Genomic DNA, 15,758 nt, shown 5'->3' with positions numbered 1-15,758 from the left:
AAGTCAGCTGCTCAGATTGAGTCCTCAATTGTTTATAGTATATACAGATATAGATAGATTCACATAAATATGAGCTCTCGATGAGAAGTGAAAATCTCATTCTGGATGAGCTCTCGATATTCATACAAGTATTACTCTTTCCTCCAAAGGTCTCTCTAAATTTGGTATATAGGCCACATCTGTGTTTCCCATAGTCATGCATGCTTCTGCAGCCTTGTATTCATCCTCTAACTATTACTGCTTAGATATTTTTCACTTTCTGACAATTTCACAATTGAGACGTTTGTATTCCTTTTTGCCTGTTTGACATGTTGCATTTTTATATTTTCTACTTTCATTTTAATTCAATATCTCCAGCCTTATCCAGAGATTTCTACTAGGACTTTGTCTTTTTGACAATTTCATCCTCTGCTGCCATCACTATTTCATCTCCCAGAGCCAAATATTCATCTTCTATTGTATTCCTTCCCCGTTATCAATCAATCATTGTCTATTTCTACCTTTGGAACTCTCAACAACTACAGACTACGGTACTAGTAGTAGAATATGTTTGAGGATATAACATGTGAATTATGAAAATTTAATTGATTGTAGGTGAAGGAAGTAGAATTTTTACAATACGAGAATTAGTTACATTCAAATAAGAATTAGTTGTATGTGTGCTGCAGTCATTCATGTGCCATGAACACACACCAAGTGTGTGCACTTACACTGATGAGCCAAGACATAATGACCACCTGCTGAATTACTTGTTTGTCCTCCTTTGGAAAGAAATAAATCACTGTTTCTCTGTATCAAGGACCCGGCAGCTTGTTGGTAGGTTTGTGGAGGTATGTGGCATTAGATGTCTGTACACAGGCCATGTCATTTGCATAAATAACGAACCGCTGACTTGTTTACACAGTGATGGGGCCCAATAGTGACCAAGATGGGTTTCGTAAGATTTACATCAGGAGAACCTGGTTGCCGATACACCAATGTGAGTTCACTAGAATACACCTCAGACCACTGTATCAAGGCTCTGGCTCTGAGACATAGGGAATTATACTGCTGAAAGATGACATCACCATTGGAGAATACATATAGCATGAAGGGATGCAGGTGTTTCACAGCTGTCAGCATGTCGTCGACTACTACAATAGGTCTCATGCAAGCGCAGGAGAATGTCACCCATGAAATAGTATTGCTCCCACTAGCCTACAGGCTGTCCGTGGTGTGCTGCACATTTCAAGCTGCCACTAAACTCGATGACAGCATTTGTGGAGGTGACCACTGACGTTGTTTATTCACCCAAAGCACTGACACATTTCCATTGATCGACTGTCGAATCCTGATGGTCCCATGCTCACTGCAATCTTAATTAATGATGCAGAACTCCATGCTGAAAATTTTATGATGAACTATGTGCTAAACGGTGTGCTACAAAACACTTGTGTGTATACCAGCATTGGGCTCTTTTAGCGGAGACACCAGAGGTCACCATCTATCCTACTTCACAGAGCAGACAAGCCTCCAAATCCCACATTCTGTGAAGAGTTGTGGTCGTCCAACCATTTAGCAAGCACATACTGGTAGATTCACTGTCCTTCTACCTCTTTCTGTATGTGCTCATGGCAGTAATATGCGAACATTCAACCAGCTTTGCCATATTTGAGATACTCATTCACGGGCTCTGAGTAATAATCTCTGAGAAATAATAATCTGCCCTTTGCCAAACCTGCTTATCTCAATGGATTTCCCCATTTGCACCCCTTATCTTCACTAGTATGATCCCTCGTCCGTGCCTGCTCTGCTTACATACTTTTGTTATCACGTCACGTGCCTGCGATGCCACCAGGTGGCATCCATCGTCGCAGGAGCAGAGGTAACAATGTTTTGACTTATCAGTGTACCAAGAGGTGACACAAAATTAACAGTTGAATTAGTAAACAGCCAAATTTTTCCTTTAAGTAAACTCGAGTCATAACTGGAGTCTTTTCTGGCATCATTTATGTGGTGAGGTTAGGAATAAAATTCAATTCCATCATCAATTTTTATGTTAAGAGCATTTCTTTCTTCAAGAAGCATGTGCAGGAAATAATAACTGAATTTACGCCAAAAATTGAAATTGTGAATTTCAACTGTTCAAAAGAATTATGGAAACAGGTGTCTCAATGTCCGGAACATTAAATCTATTTTGATACCAGCAGTACCTGTGGACATATTGCATGGCTCAAGTTCTTTGCTTTCAATGTAGGCAACAATTAAAATCATTCACCATGTATTGGATGTGTAATGCATTACAGTGTCAAGGACCCTCAGAAGGAAGTGAGTACTGGTGCCCCAGGGTTTTCTAGTGATGTACTCAGGTGGCAGTCGTCATGTAAATACATTGCATTCAACCAAGCACGTGCAATGCGGCATCTTAATGCAGTACAAGTTGCAAGGGCAGTCTATTTGATGCAAACAGGATGGAGTTTGAAACATGTTGCTCAGATGCCAATGCCTCTCCATGGGTCTTCCATAGATTGTTGACACACTACAGGAAGACAGTTGAGCACACAACGCAATTTGCACAAAGTGGCCAACCGTTATAACCCCAAATGAAGGCCAATATCTGGCCACCTCTGCCTTGCAGCGTCACATGGATGCCACCAGAGCACTGCAAGATGATCTCAGAACAGCCACTGGAACCACTATGTCAGATCAGACCTGTAATGAACAAGTTATGAGAAAGGACCTTATTACCCAGATGTCCTGTTCAAGTGCCCCACTTGACACGACAACACCTTGCAGCTCACCTTCAGTTCTGATGTTCCCATTTATACCAGCAACTTCATCAGTGGCAAAACATGTTATTCACAGAGGAGTCCAGATATCCTCTGATGCAAGGTGACGGCTGTGTTCAGGCGGGCGCAGAGACCCCACAGTGAGTGATACCTGCCAAATACTGTCTAGGAAACTGACATATTTCCAATGTTCTGTAATGATGTGGGGAAGCTTCAGTGTTGACAGCCACAAGATCTTGTTGTGATCCATGACTGGGTTACCACCAGGCAGTACATCTAACAGTTTCTGTTAACCATGTGGTGGCATATATAATACCAGGGCCTATGCGGTGTGCATCACCAGGGGAGTCTGTCAAAGCCTGGACAATGAAGTAATGGAATGACTGGCAGTGAGTCCTGACCTTAATATCCATATGCAGGACATGGTTGACAGATAGGTTTGTAGTCATCCCGTTCCCCCACAGACTCTTTAAGATCTTACACGGGATCCCACTGAAGAATGGGAATTGATACCACAGAGTGACCTCTGTAGACTTATATGGAGCATGCCACATAGGTGTCAGGCATAGGCAAATGATCACAGAGGCATACACGCTATTGAAGCTTTCAAATTCCAATGAAACGCACCCACATCGATGGGATGAATGATTGTTTCCATTTTGTTTTTGACACGTATAGGACATTTCTGTACTTTTTATGTAAACAATTAAGGATGTAATGATGTTTTACTGTACTTAATTTGTAAAAGATAAAGGTATAATTTGGTAACTTACCCAGTCCTGAATATTATTGCTCAATGGAGTATGGCAGATGCCCAAAATAACGTTCCCCTTATCTTTTGAGCAATATATTTTTCACACAAGAATAATAATTTGCTTTTTTTCAGCCTTAAATTAACCCATATCCTTATTTTTGATGGCCTTTCATATTCCCTGACTGTTTTAAAGTAAAGAAATAATTGCCTCACACAGTATGTACATAATAAAACAATGAACATGTTGTGAAAATGGTGCTAACTTATATATGAGCTTTCCATCTGTCACTAACTCAGGGGGCACTTACTATTCTTTTCAACCCACTGCTCCACTGCTACCTCATCATCAGAACTTGATGAACTGCTGGAACTTTCTTTCTTCTTCTTCTTTTTCTTCTGCTTTTTATCCTTCTTTTTCTTGTGGCTGCTCTTCTAGAAAATTTTAAACAAAAATTTACTATTAAATGTTGCAAACTGAGAAATTACAATTAATGAATGTAAAGGAAATGAATTTTTTGGACACTTTAACATGAGAGACAAAAAATTATTTTCATCAGATGGTTAACTACAAAGATTAACAGATGACACTGTCTTTCAAATTGATGGAAGTGTGCATAAATATTCTTATCCCTTTCTGTGCAAATTGCTGTGAATATAACTAAAGAATAAGAGTAATTTCTACTCGTAATAATATCAGTATATTTACATACTTTTGTGAATCACACAGTAAATATGTAAAACATTACTCTTTTGTTTCACTCACAAATATTAATAATTTTTGAAAACAGTATTGGAAAGCATTGATTGGATCAGATAATTTGAAAGAATAACAGTGTTGATCACAAATTGTTATTAAAAGTTAAAAAACACGTGTCAATGGTAATCAGTTTCAATCATATCTACATCCTCATCAGAACATGCCTCTGGAATGCACAAACGTAATTCTCCTTACAGGGTAACATGTACCAAAATCATATAATCCATCTCCACAAAAAATACAGAAACACGATCACACTAAAATAGAAATTCCCGGTTGGGATATAAATATATAAGGGAAAAAAAAATAGATTGCTACTCACTATTAACATAACACACCAATTTGCAGACAGGCACAATGAAAAGGCTGTCACACATTTAGCTTTCACACAAAGCCTTCTTTAGAAAAAAGAAACACACAAACATACATTAACACAAGCGAGCACAGCTCATGCCCGCATGACCGCCATCTTCGACAGTTCCAGTCCAAGTGGCTTCGGCCAAAAGTTAGATGTGTAACAATCTTTTGGTTGTGTCTGTCTGCGACTAAGCGTGTCATCTTTATGGAGAGTATCAATCTATCTCTTTCCTTACACTGTTAATAAAAAAAGTTTTTATCCCATTAAATGGTGAGCACAGACAATGAGCAGAGCACCGACAAGTGTTGGAAGACACTTCTGGCCACTGCTGAATAGCGTCAAAACAATATGTGGTATAAAGGGGAAAGCTCCGCCCCTCATCTGCTGCGTGATTTCATTGGAAGCCAGTAGTGCTTAACATATAATGATAGCATATGTGAAAACTTTAAATAGCAATCTAGATACAAATAAAATAAAATGATAAAAGATTACATAAATGTTAGTTGGTCATAGCAGTAATTACTTTACATTTGCAAAAAATAAGTACAGACATCCATGAACAACCAATAAAATTACTTGTAAGAATGCTAACTTTATATCTATGTGCACTGCATGAAAGTACAAACTGAGGTGTTGAAGCAAAAGTAAGCGTAGAGACGCCAGCAGTTGCTGTGGGAATGGAACATAGAATCTCTCTACGAATAGGGTCAATGACAGAGATGTAATAGCCATCGGTCACCATGAAGACAGGGTCCGTGGCTTTGGAAGTATAACACCTAAAACCCTATCATTACAAAAGAATCTTGTAAACCTCTGAGTTTTTTTTTTTAATTATTCAATGTTGAGTTGCCACAGGCCTTTCAAATCAGAAACATTTAGTTCATCACACACTGGACTATAAATTAAAGCCATACTCAACTAGCTGAATGTATTCCTTAATATATGTTAATGGTTGCAAACTTAAAAAGCTCGATTTTTGGAAAATATTTTTCCAGGGAAGGGGTAATTTCTCAGCCTTAATATTTGCACTATTACACTATGCAGTAGGGTTACTTTTTACAAAGTATCAATGGTGAGAAACTTACACTAAAAAAATACACTATTTAAATAAAAAAAAGAGATTTTTTTGAATTTTTACATTCTTTGACTTGCAATATCTTTGTTAAGGGGTTAGATAAAAATCTGAAAATTAAACACACAATAGATCTTTATATATCACACATATTACAAACATGAGTCAAAATTACATTTCTTAATATCTGCATGTAATATTTGGACTACAGGAATAAAGTATATCAAACAATGGAAAATCCAGGATGGAAGGAACAATACCAGAGAAGGAAAGCTGCTACTCACCATATAGTGGAGATGCTGGATCTCGATAGGCACAATAAAAAGATTCACACAATCCAAGCTTTAGGTCATTAAGGTCTTCGTAAGCAACACACACACACACACACACACACACACACACACACACACACTCACGTCTGCAGTCTCGGAGAGCTGAAACTACAAGTTCCAGCTCTCTGAGACTGCACACTTGTGTGTGTGTGTGTGTGTGTGTGTGTGTGTGTGTGTGTGTGTGTGTGTATACTGCTGACAAAGGCCTTAATGACCGCTAGCTTTGATTGTGTGAATCTTTTTACTGTGCCTATCGTAACTCAGCATCTCAGCCATATGGTGAGTAGCAGCTTTCCTTCTCTGGTATAGTGGAATAAAGTATATCAATTATATAATTCAAACACACGAAAAACACATGAAATTAAAGTGACGAATAATTATTTGTTGAAACAATTCTCTGCAGAAAGTTTCAGCAGTCTAGGAGATAGGATCTGCAAGTGTGTACAGGCTCACAGACAAGCCTGTACAAGTCTTTGTGTTGTCTTCCCTCTTCCACCAACATCTGTTCACTCACACACAGTTAACAATGAGCTCTTGAAGTGTGCAGTTTAACCACGGAGTCTCAGTGTTCTACTGGTGTTCTTATTAATGAAGCTTGCCACAAACGTGTGTATGGAGTGCTTCTTAAAGACATTACTTCAATTTGTAATGTAACGGACTACTGCGATACCACCCTTATAGTCGCATCTTCCCTTGCAGGGTCAGTGCTCCAATTTCATTTCTATGATTTTTTTTATTTAATATTATTGTATGTAGTATTTAATTTTGCCCAAATCTTTTTTATTATATTATTCTATAACGTGAACTTTATTTGTTTATTTCTGGAGAATATGTGGGCACCAGTGTGAGCCAAAGACATTCGTGTGTGAGAGGTAGAGAGTCGGACATTGTTAAGGTGACTGTTGGAGTGAGTTAGTTGGACTGTGGTGGGAAGAGCGCGGTTTTGTGAGGTGGACTGTTGATGGGAGTATGGAAGGAAGTCTGACGTCTTATATAGAAAGTATCTATAAATAGTATGTGATATGAAGATGGAAATTATTGTGAAAAAGTTAAATTAATAAAAATTAAGAATCAATAGTAAAACAAAAAGTGAGTACCAGTTTTAATTAGCACACAAAGACCCGGACCTAATATTAACAATGTTAGATGGATGGAATGCACCATGGCAAGAATCAAGACAATGAGACCAAATTCGGCATCTAAAGGTAAGGTATTTCAATTAGTTTTAGTATTCTGTGATGTATCATTATTTTGTCTAAATATTAAGCTTAACATCGTCTGTTGTAGATACAGACCACCCAAGCTGGCGGGGTGTCGTCAATTGATCATCATAATCTCAGGGTTTGAAATAGCATTTAAATTAATTGAAAGTTTGTCGCTTGATATTTGATTTTCACCCCGGACGAAAGATGGTACATTACAAATTTAAGACTACAGTGAAGAAGAAAAAAGTGTTGTTTCACTTAAAAGTTGACTCAAAAGGTTATTTCAACTTGCAAGTACCATGAAATTAAGTTCTTAAAGAAACTTCATCATGTTTTGGCCAGTATTGCTTGGAACCTTTTAAGAAACATAAGCCTGCAACAAAAGGTCTGGGTGAAATAATGTTTGATCATTATTCTAAAAATAAAACCCCTTTTATCAGTATAATACTAGGATAGTCATTGTCTCTAACATGTTATTCTAAGATATTTGTCACAAACAAAGAAAGGGATAGTGATAGTTCAGATAAAGAATATTGTCATTCAAGGGCAAGCTATTAAAAAAGTGGACTTAGCCTGTGAAATACTGTGTGTATTTGCTGCCAGTAAAATTTAAAAAAAACTAAGTGAAGAAAAAATACCTTTTGCAATGAATGCAAAAATTGAAAAGTGGCAACTACTGTCAAAAAGCATTTGGAAGTTCAATTTCAAAAGAAAAGTTGCGCTACACCACATGGAAGTTCTAATTTCATAATGAAAACATGATTGAAAAGATTATTAGGTTCCACAAAGATGACAATAACAGCTATTTGATGCCTCGTAAAAAATTGTTTCTGTGAAAGGAAATGGTACTAAGGTTCAGAGACAAAAAGGTTAACATTGTATAATTTGAATGAACTATCACTGAATTTAATGTTGGTGTTTGTTATATCACCAGAATGTAAAACTGATGTTAGAAGGGGCCAGTCTTAGAGTGGCCTACAAAGATCTTTTGGCAGTTCTGGTTTGGAATATTGACAGTTACAACTGTGTGGTCATGGGAAAATGTCAAGTCTGTCCAGGCACACAAGCTTTACTTGATGTGTTTGAAGAATATGAAGATGATGATTTTATGCCTGACAATACACAATACAATGGGCGACACAAGACAGAATGGAAAAAGTGGTAATTACAAAACCACAAGAAGAGTTTTTTTGAAGTGTTAGTAGCTAACCTTCAAAGCCTGAAAATACACATCACTTTATAGCCATAGTTCAGGGTAAATTTCTGAAAGACAAAAAGTAAACCTCGGCAGTTGATGAATACTTAATTCTTGCCGACTTTCCTGAAAACTATTCCTTTACAAGGGCACCACTGGATAAACAAACAGGACACAGTTCATCCCTTTGTATTCTATTATGAAGATCAAGATTACTGAGTGTTTGAATAAATTATAATTTATGACCCCTTAACGACTGATTTTATCACTTGAAACAGTCATCACAGTCTCTCTGCAGGAATTATTTAATTAGATTAACTGCATGGAAAGTTTGTTGTTAAAGTAAGGAGAGACTGCAACCAAATATAGCAAGCCTGGAGGAATACAGACAGAGACATTATACGTGGAGACCTATGACACGGATGTTGCATCCTGCAACAATTTTTGGATCGGAAGCCTGTTTGGCAGCACCTACTTATGTGTGGTGAGTGAATCAAACATTTTTAGCAGCACCTCGACTTCCAACCAAGGAGCAATGATGGACAGGAAAAGATTGGCAGGCTGTGGATGATCTCATTTTAATTATAATTTGTGTATGCAGTAGACAATTGAATAACAATGTCTAATCAAACAGTGAATGCTACTATTATTGATGGAGAGGACTATGTTAATCAGAACAAAGGTGATATGGATCTTGTTAATGAATCAGAACTATGTGGTACAATTCAAAATGTTGATGCCCTGGAAAGTGAAAATACAAACTTGAATGTAAACATTGAACCATGTGTGGCAGTAACAGATAACAATAGGGTTGAGGTTGCAGGAAGAGAGGACATACTGATGCAGTTTTTACAAAAAATGAATGCTGATTTTGAAAAAACTCGACATGAGCACAAGCTGAACAAAAACTATGAACAAATTAAAAAATTGGCCAAAATGTTGGACCGAAAAGTAGTGAATTTTCGTAATGAGTTTTTGAGTCAGTTTAACAATTTTGCTCAGGAATGCAGGAAATCACTTGATGAGAAACAATCAGTTATGCATGAGGTTACAAAATAGTGTCAAAAAACTGACCAGCTGTAACTAAGATACAGAAACAAGTCAACTCACAAACCAAAGTAGTAAAACAAGCTTTATTGAGCAATGCAGTTACAAATAATGAGGTTGTTGGAGCTCATACTGCATGTGAGGAAAATACGAAATCAGTCATTAAAGTAGTATCAGGTGTGCAACAACAATGTTCTGATCTAGAATCAAAAGTACGGACACAGGAAGGCACAATGAAATAATGTAAGAATATCCTATACCCCAACAGATACAAACATTATAAGGAAAAAGAAATGTTAATGCAAGAAAATCGTGGTACAGGTAATTGTAAAAATCTTGTTAACAATGTGCTTGATGAAGGACAGCTTAAAGAATTTGTCTCATATAAAAGATTATATCTTGCGGATTTCATGAAACAATTTAAAGTTGTATTTGTACAATTTCAAAATGAATCAGAAAACAATACTTGTGTAAGATATGGGTAAATCTTGTGTCCGACCAGTATACTACATTTGCAGACTTTGAAAGTGTTTTTCTCTGCAAGAGAAATTATTTGCTAGGCATAATTATGATCGGCACAAGGGATTGATGCATGACTTTCTTCAAAAACACTGGGAGCACAATAGTTAGCAGACAATCCTATTAGTTGGTCATAATTTTGATAAAGCATTTACCATGGAAAGTAAGGAAACAGTGTTGCAAGCACTGGATGTTTTTGATGAATTATTATGACTTGTTGATCATTTAGAAGAAATAAATAATGAAGGAACGCCGAGAGGATCAAAGCAAGATTTGACTCATCATAATCAACATTTTCAATGAAATGATGCACTGAGACAAGATAATTACGGACGTCAATCATGGGACTAACAACATGACAATCAACACCAACACAATGACATGTGTGGAGATGAACGTTGAGAACTTATCGGCATAATGATGACAAAATTCGAAACACTGAGAGGAGAGAAAATAATTTTGGTAGGCATAACCCATAGACAGTAGAAGATGGAAGAGTTCGGGATTGTTCGCCTCTTAGAGATACAGATGACAGACATTGACAAAACGTGCAATCTATAAGTAGTTTCAAGATGAGACTGCTCCAAAATGTCTGAAAAGTTCAAATAGGAGACTACAAATGATTAAATGTGAAACTGATAATATTAGGGCTGAACTATTGAGAGAATATACACATGACGTAGATGAAGTGTTGAATCCAGGATTGAACTTAGTGTAAGTGGTCAGAAAATTACAGTAAGTTTAGATTCTGGCTGTCTACAAGTATATATGAACAGCTTCATGGAATAGAAGAGGTGCCAGTTTTCCCTGTCAATAGTGTACATATCACTACAGCAACTGGGCACAGAAGACGCACTGTTACTGGACAGGCACTCATTAGCTGCAAGATTTGAGACAGACATTTTGATGTGGTGGTACTGATTCTTGATTCTTTGACTGTGGACTAGATTTTTGGCAATGACTGGCTGGCAGAAAGAAGATGTAAGATTGATTATGGAACAGAATGTTTAAGTGTTTGTGATGGGGATGATGAATCGGGGGCTAATTTCACTGGTTTAGTGCAAGAAAAGGAGAATGCATCTGCAGATTAAAAATTAGTGCGATTCAGAAGAAAACAGATAATGAGATTGAAGTGCCAGTATATTTGAAAAATAATGCACCCAAAAAAAAAAGGAACAAGAAGTTTGAGATGTCACATCAAAAATTCAGGAGGAAGTAGATGACTTAAGTAACTTGCCCGCTTCTCATCAAGAAGAATGACAAAAAGTTTTCGATATGCATGCCAAAGTACTTTTAAGTAAACCATGACGTATGAGGTCATATCTCATATGATGGTTTTCAGACTCAATTTTTTTAGGAATTACTACAATGTGGATGAAGTCCAAATTGGTCACTGCACCATTTTGAACTGTACTGCATGTGTGTGATGATTACCTCCTTTTTTTTTCCCCGGCGTAATCTGTAAAAGTGAAGTGATCCTGTTGCATGTTTTCTTTCTGTGTTTACATGGTACCATAACCTGGTGACACTAACCACATCAGAGCACACAAGCTGCTGAATAATGGGAAGTAACCAACATCAGAACATGTGACATACAACAGTTTACAAATTATCCATGCACAGCAACAACCAGCTATTCTACCTTACTGTCACCAAAATATTGCTGCGAACTAAACAGTCATCCAACAGTTTACGAGTTTTCCATCGAGCAGTGCACAGCGACATCCGGCCACGCTACATTACCACCACAGCTGTACTGTGGCAAACAGCACAATCATCATAACCCCTCTTCTTCCACTCCACCAGAGCATCTCTGTGTGTGCACACATCCTACCCAGCAGGCCACGGACAACTGGATGTTTCTTGACAAATACAAATGAAGTGTAATGGTGACAGTGTTGTAAATCTCATGTGAAGTATTTACTGTGATGGTTAGGTATTTATCAAAGAAGCAAAGTACCCATCAGTGTAGTGATAAAATGTGATACAGAAGTGCAACAAAAACATATTTTTTGATATTGCAAAGATGTAAGGTATTTATGTATTCATGCATTTGTTTCATGCACTGCATCCCATTAAATCTCTTTTTGAATCCATTAATTAGTAATGATAGTGGATGTAACTTTGATTACTTATCTATCCGTGTTTGTGTGCTCTGTAAAGCCCATGATTTCTTCTCTCTTTGCTGTGTTATCACAATCTTTGGTTATGATGACAGCAAGGAAGTTAGATTTTGTTAATAATTATTACTGTCCAGTTTATCAGTGCTTTATTGACTGATATTATGAAACTGATTACTTCATTAAAAAATTAAAATGTTGATTATTTTTCCCATGTGGAAGTTTCTTTCTATTTGATTATTTCATTAGCTACTTTAATGATGAACTTTAAAGTTGAGGCATTTAGTTACGAATTAAAGACAGACAATCTTTCATGGACACAAACTCCTGCTTTGCACTGAGAGTTATTGCAAATGTTTGCACTTTAGAAAGCATCAGAATGACATACTTTTGATAGTTTCATTCTGTTGCCTCATTTGGAATAGTGTTCTGGGCCAGCTCAAAATCTAATTTGAAAGACATTTTTATTTTACAAAAACGGGCTGTTCGAATAATTACCCACAGTCCGACACAAGCTCACTGCAGACCTCTTTTCAAAAAGTTAGGAATACTTCCTCTGCCATCAGTCTATATACTTAAATGTGTACTTTTAACCAAAGCTAATCCAAGCAATCTCCACACAAATGAAGACTGTCACAACTATAACACAAGCAACAAGAATGATTTCCACATAGAACAAGTAAGAAGAACACGAACTCAGAAGAATGTAAGCCACATGGGCATTAAGCTCTATAACGCAATGCCTCAGTAAATTAAAGATTTAAAGGACAATACAAATTTTAAATTGGAACTTAGAAATTTTTTAATTGATAAATGTTGCTACTCAATAAATGAAGATCTTGAAGACCAAGAAAATGACTTTACAAACTAACATCCAGAATTTTCTATCTTTGTTCATTTCATCTTTTATTATACTTTACCATCTATAGTAATAGTTATATATTGTTACTGAGAAACAAATTACTATAAACCATTTATGTGGAAAGAAACTGTAAGTTTGCTGTCATTTATTATAGACAGTTTCATTTTGTACAATCTATGTTTTAATTTCTGTGTATCACAAATCCAACTTTAGACAATTTCATTTTGTATATTCTATATTGTTAATTTCTATGTATGACAAGTCCAATATCATTTGTACAATGACACGGATGCTAAATAAATAAAAAATAAATAAATAAAGTGGATTGTTTTTATGATGAAAAAAATAATTTCTCTTGGTAATGTTGTAGTCTAGTAACATGCTTTTAATGTCAATAACATCAAGTGTTCTTTAATTAAGGTTATATGTTATTCTCTTCTGCTCTTCCCTATTTGATTTCCAGGGATATGTGAGGGTACAGTGATCTCATATGGCACACGTGCACGCACACAAGCGCGCGAGCGCGCGCGCGCACACACACGTGCACGCACAAGCGCGCGCGGGCGCGCACGCGCGCACACACACGTGCACGCACAAGCGGGAGCGCGCGCGCGCGCACACACGTGCACGCACAAGCGGGAGCGCGCGCGCGCGCACACGTGCACGCACGCGCCCACACACACACACACACACACACACACACACACACACACACACACAGAGAGAGAGAGAGAGAGAGAGAGAGAGAGAGAGAGAGAGAGAGAGAGAGAGATCAAAAGTGTTAATGCTTAGTGAGTGTCTGAATAAATTATAATTCATGACCCCTGAACAATTGTTTTTTTCACTTGAAACAGTCATCACAGTATCCCTGGAGGAATTATTTAATGGGATTAGTTGTATGGAAAGTTTGCTGGAAAAGTAAGGAGAGAATGCGACCTAATATAGTGGGCCTGGAGGAATGCCGAGTGGATTGTTGTACACTGACACTTCAAAATAAGGGCACAGTGGCTTGTGTTTACAGTGAACAGTGGTGGGTTGCCAAAGTTGAGAATAATGATTGTCAAAACCAAGATGTGCATGTTACATTTTACCATCCATCAAGGCCAAGAACCACATTTAAAGAAGCTGTAAGGTGCAAGTCTGGATGCCTGTCTTTCAACCTAACGCTCAAACTGAGAGAAGAAATTTCTCTGTTGTTAAATGAAAAATGTAGTGAAAACAAATAAGGTGAGAACAAGATAATGTAAGTAGTTGGTTCACCAAAAAGATCATAAGTATGTATCAATTGTGTAACTGACCTACACTCTGTCAGTCCAGATATTGCAGATATTAAGAAATGGGTTTCTGACTCATATTGGTAATTTTTTTAACTTCCCACTGAATCTCTAAGTTGAAATTTATACTGAAGTTTGATATTATAAAAGTCTGTTAGTGTGTAATTTTCAGATTTTAGTCTAGTTCCTAACAAAGATACTGCTGGCCAAATAAAGGAAAAATACAAAAATTCTGTTTTTTAAAATAGTCCTTTTTTTTAGTGTAATCTTTACCTACTGATACCTTATAAAAATTAACTGTACTACATAGTGTAATACCACAAAAATATTAAGGCAGAGAAATTACTCCTTTGGCAGCATACTATACAAAAATTGAGTTTTTTTAATTTGTGAGCAAAAACTTTTGGCCATTAAAAATATATTAGGAATATATTTAGCTAGATGATCATGGTCTTAATTTATAGTCTGATGTGTGCTGAACAAAATGCTTCTTATTTGAAAGGTCAGGGGCAATCCATTACTGAACAATTTAAAAAAACTGAAGATGCTTATAAATGCAAAAGAATGCTTGCAGCCTGAAACAAAAATAGCCACTGTTTTTTAAATGATACCAATAAAAAAAATTTAAAAATATTTTTGAGTCCATTAAACATGAGGGAATCCACCCAGTGAATATCAATTTTTCCTGAGATGGTCAAGCAACCAGTTTGGAGTGGATTGATCCAAATGTCATCATCATCATGAAAGGCATTTACTCGTTGACAAGTGTGAAAAGTCTTTTAGTAGCGAGTATGAAATGTCTTTTAGTGGTGTTATCTGTACATTCTTTGATGGTTAAATAGTCCAATTCTGGAGCCACAGGTTCTCCTGCAGTAATGGCATAATCATTTGGCGTTGACTGAATGGTATAGACCTCCTGTTCTCTTCTGTGATCTCTCTTCCTATTCTCCTGAAATTGTCTCTGTTTTTCAAAATTAAGTGCTCCTTGATGAATCATTCGTCATCATTTGGATCTATCTAGGACTGCAGTTTCTAATCATTTGTGTATTGGACATTTTGTCATATTTGATTTTAGGACATCTTTATATTGTCTTGTTTGCCCTCCCTGATTGCGTTGGCCATTCTCCAATTGGGACAACACGATTTGCTTAGGGAGATGCGAGTTTGGCATGCGGTTGATACGACCAGTCCACTGAAGTCGGTGTTTGATGGTTTTTGCTTCAGTGATGATGGAGTTGGTTTTTTCCAAAATGTTGTTGTTTGATTGTCGATCCAGCCACTTTACTTTCATTCTCCTTACTCAGCGTTGGTGGTATTTTTGTAAGGATTTTAAGTGACGCCTGTAGGAGATCCAGGTTTCACATCCCTGAAGAAGTGTATGCACGACAATGGCATTGTAGCGAAATCATGGTTATCAAATACCCTTTTAAAAAGATGACCATACACAGTACTTGTACACTTCACTTGGTGTTGAATTTCTGCATCTATGTCTGAA

At 36.9% G+C, this 15,758-nt stretch overlaps 1 protein-coding gene across 1 annotated transcript in view; it reads right to left on the bottom strand.

The window, feature by feature from the left end:
- Positions 1-15,758, bottom strand: part of LOC126284150 (NKAP family protein CG6066-like) — a 64,610-nt gene that overhangs the window by 22,824 nt on the left and 26,028 nt on the right. Inside the window, exon 3 of the mRNA XM_049982875.1 lies at positions 3,831-3,954. Coding sequence (XP_049838832.1) covers positions 3,831-3,954 — 124 coding nt within the window. The remainder of the gene's footprint in view (positions 1-3,830; positions 3,955-15,758) is intronic.

This window comes from Schistocerca gregaria, chromosome 1 (assembly GCF_023897955.1).
Source record: "Schistocerca gregaria isolate iqSchGreg1 chromosome 1, iqSchGreg1.2, whole genome shotgun sequence".
Classification (NCBI taxonomy): domain Eukaryota; kingdom Metazoa; phylum Arthropoda; class Insecta; order Orthoptera; family Acrididae; genus Schistocerca; species Schistocerca gregaria.
This window is presented reverse-complemented; position numbering and strand designations above follow the sequence as displayed.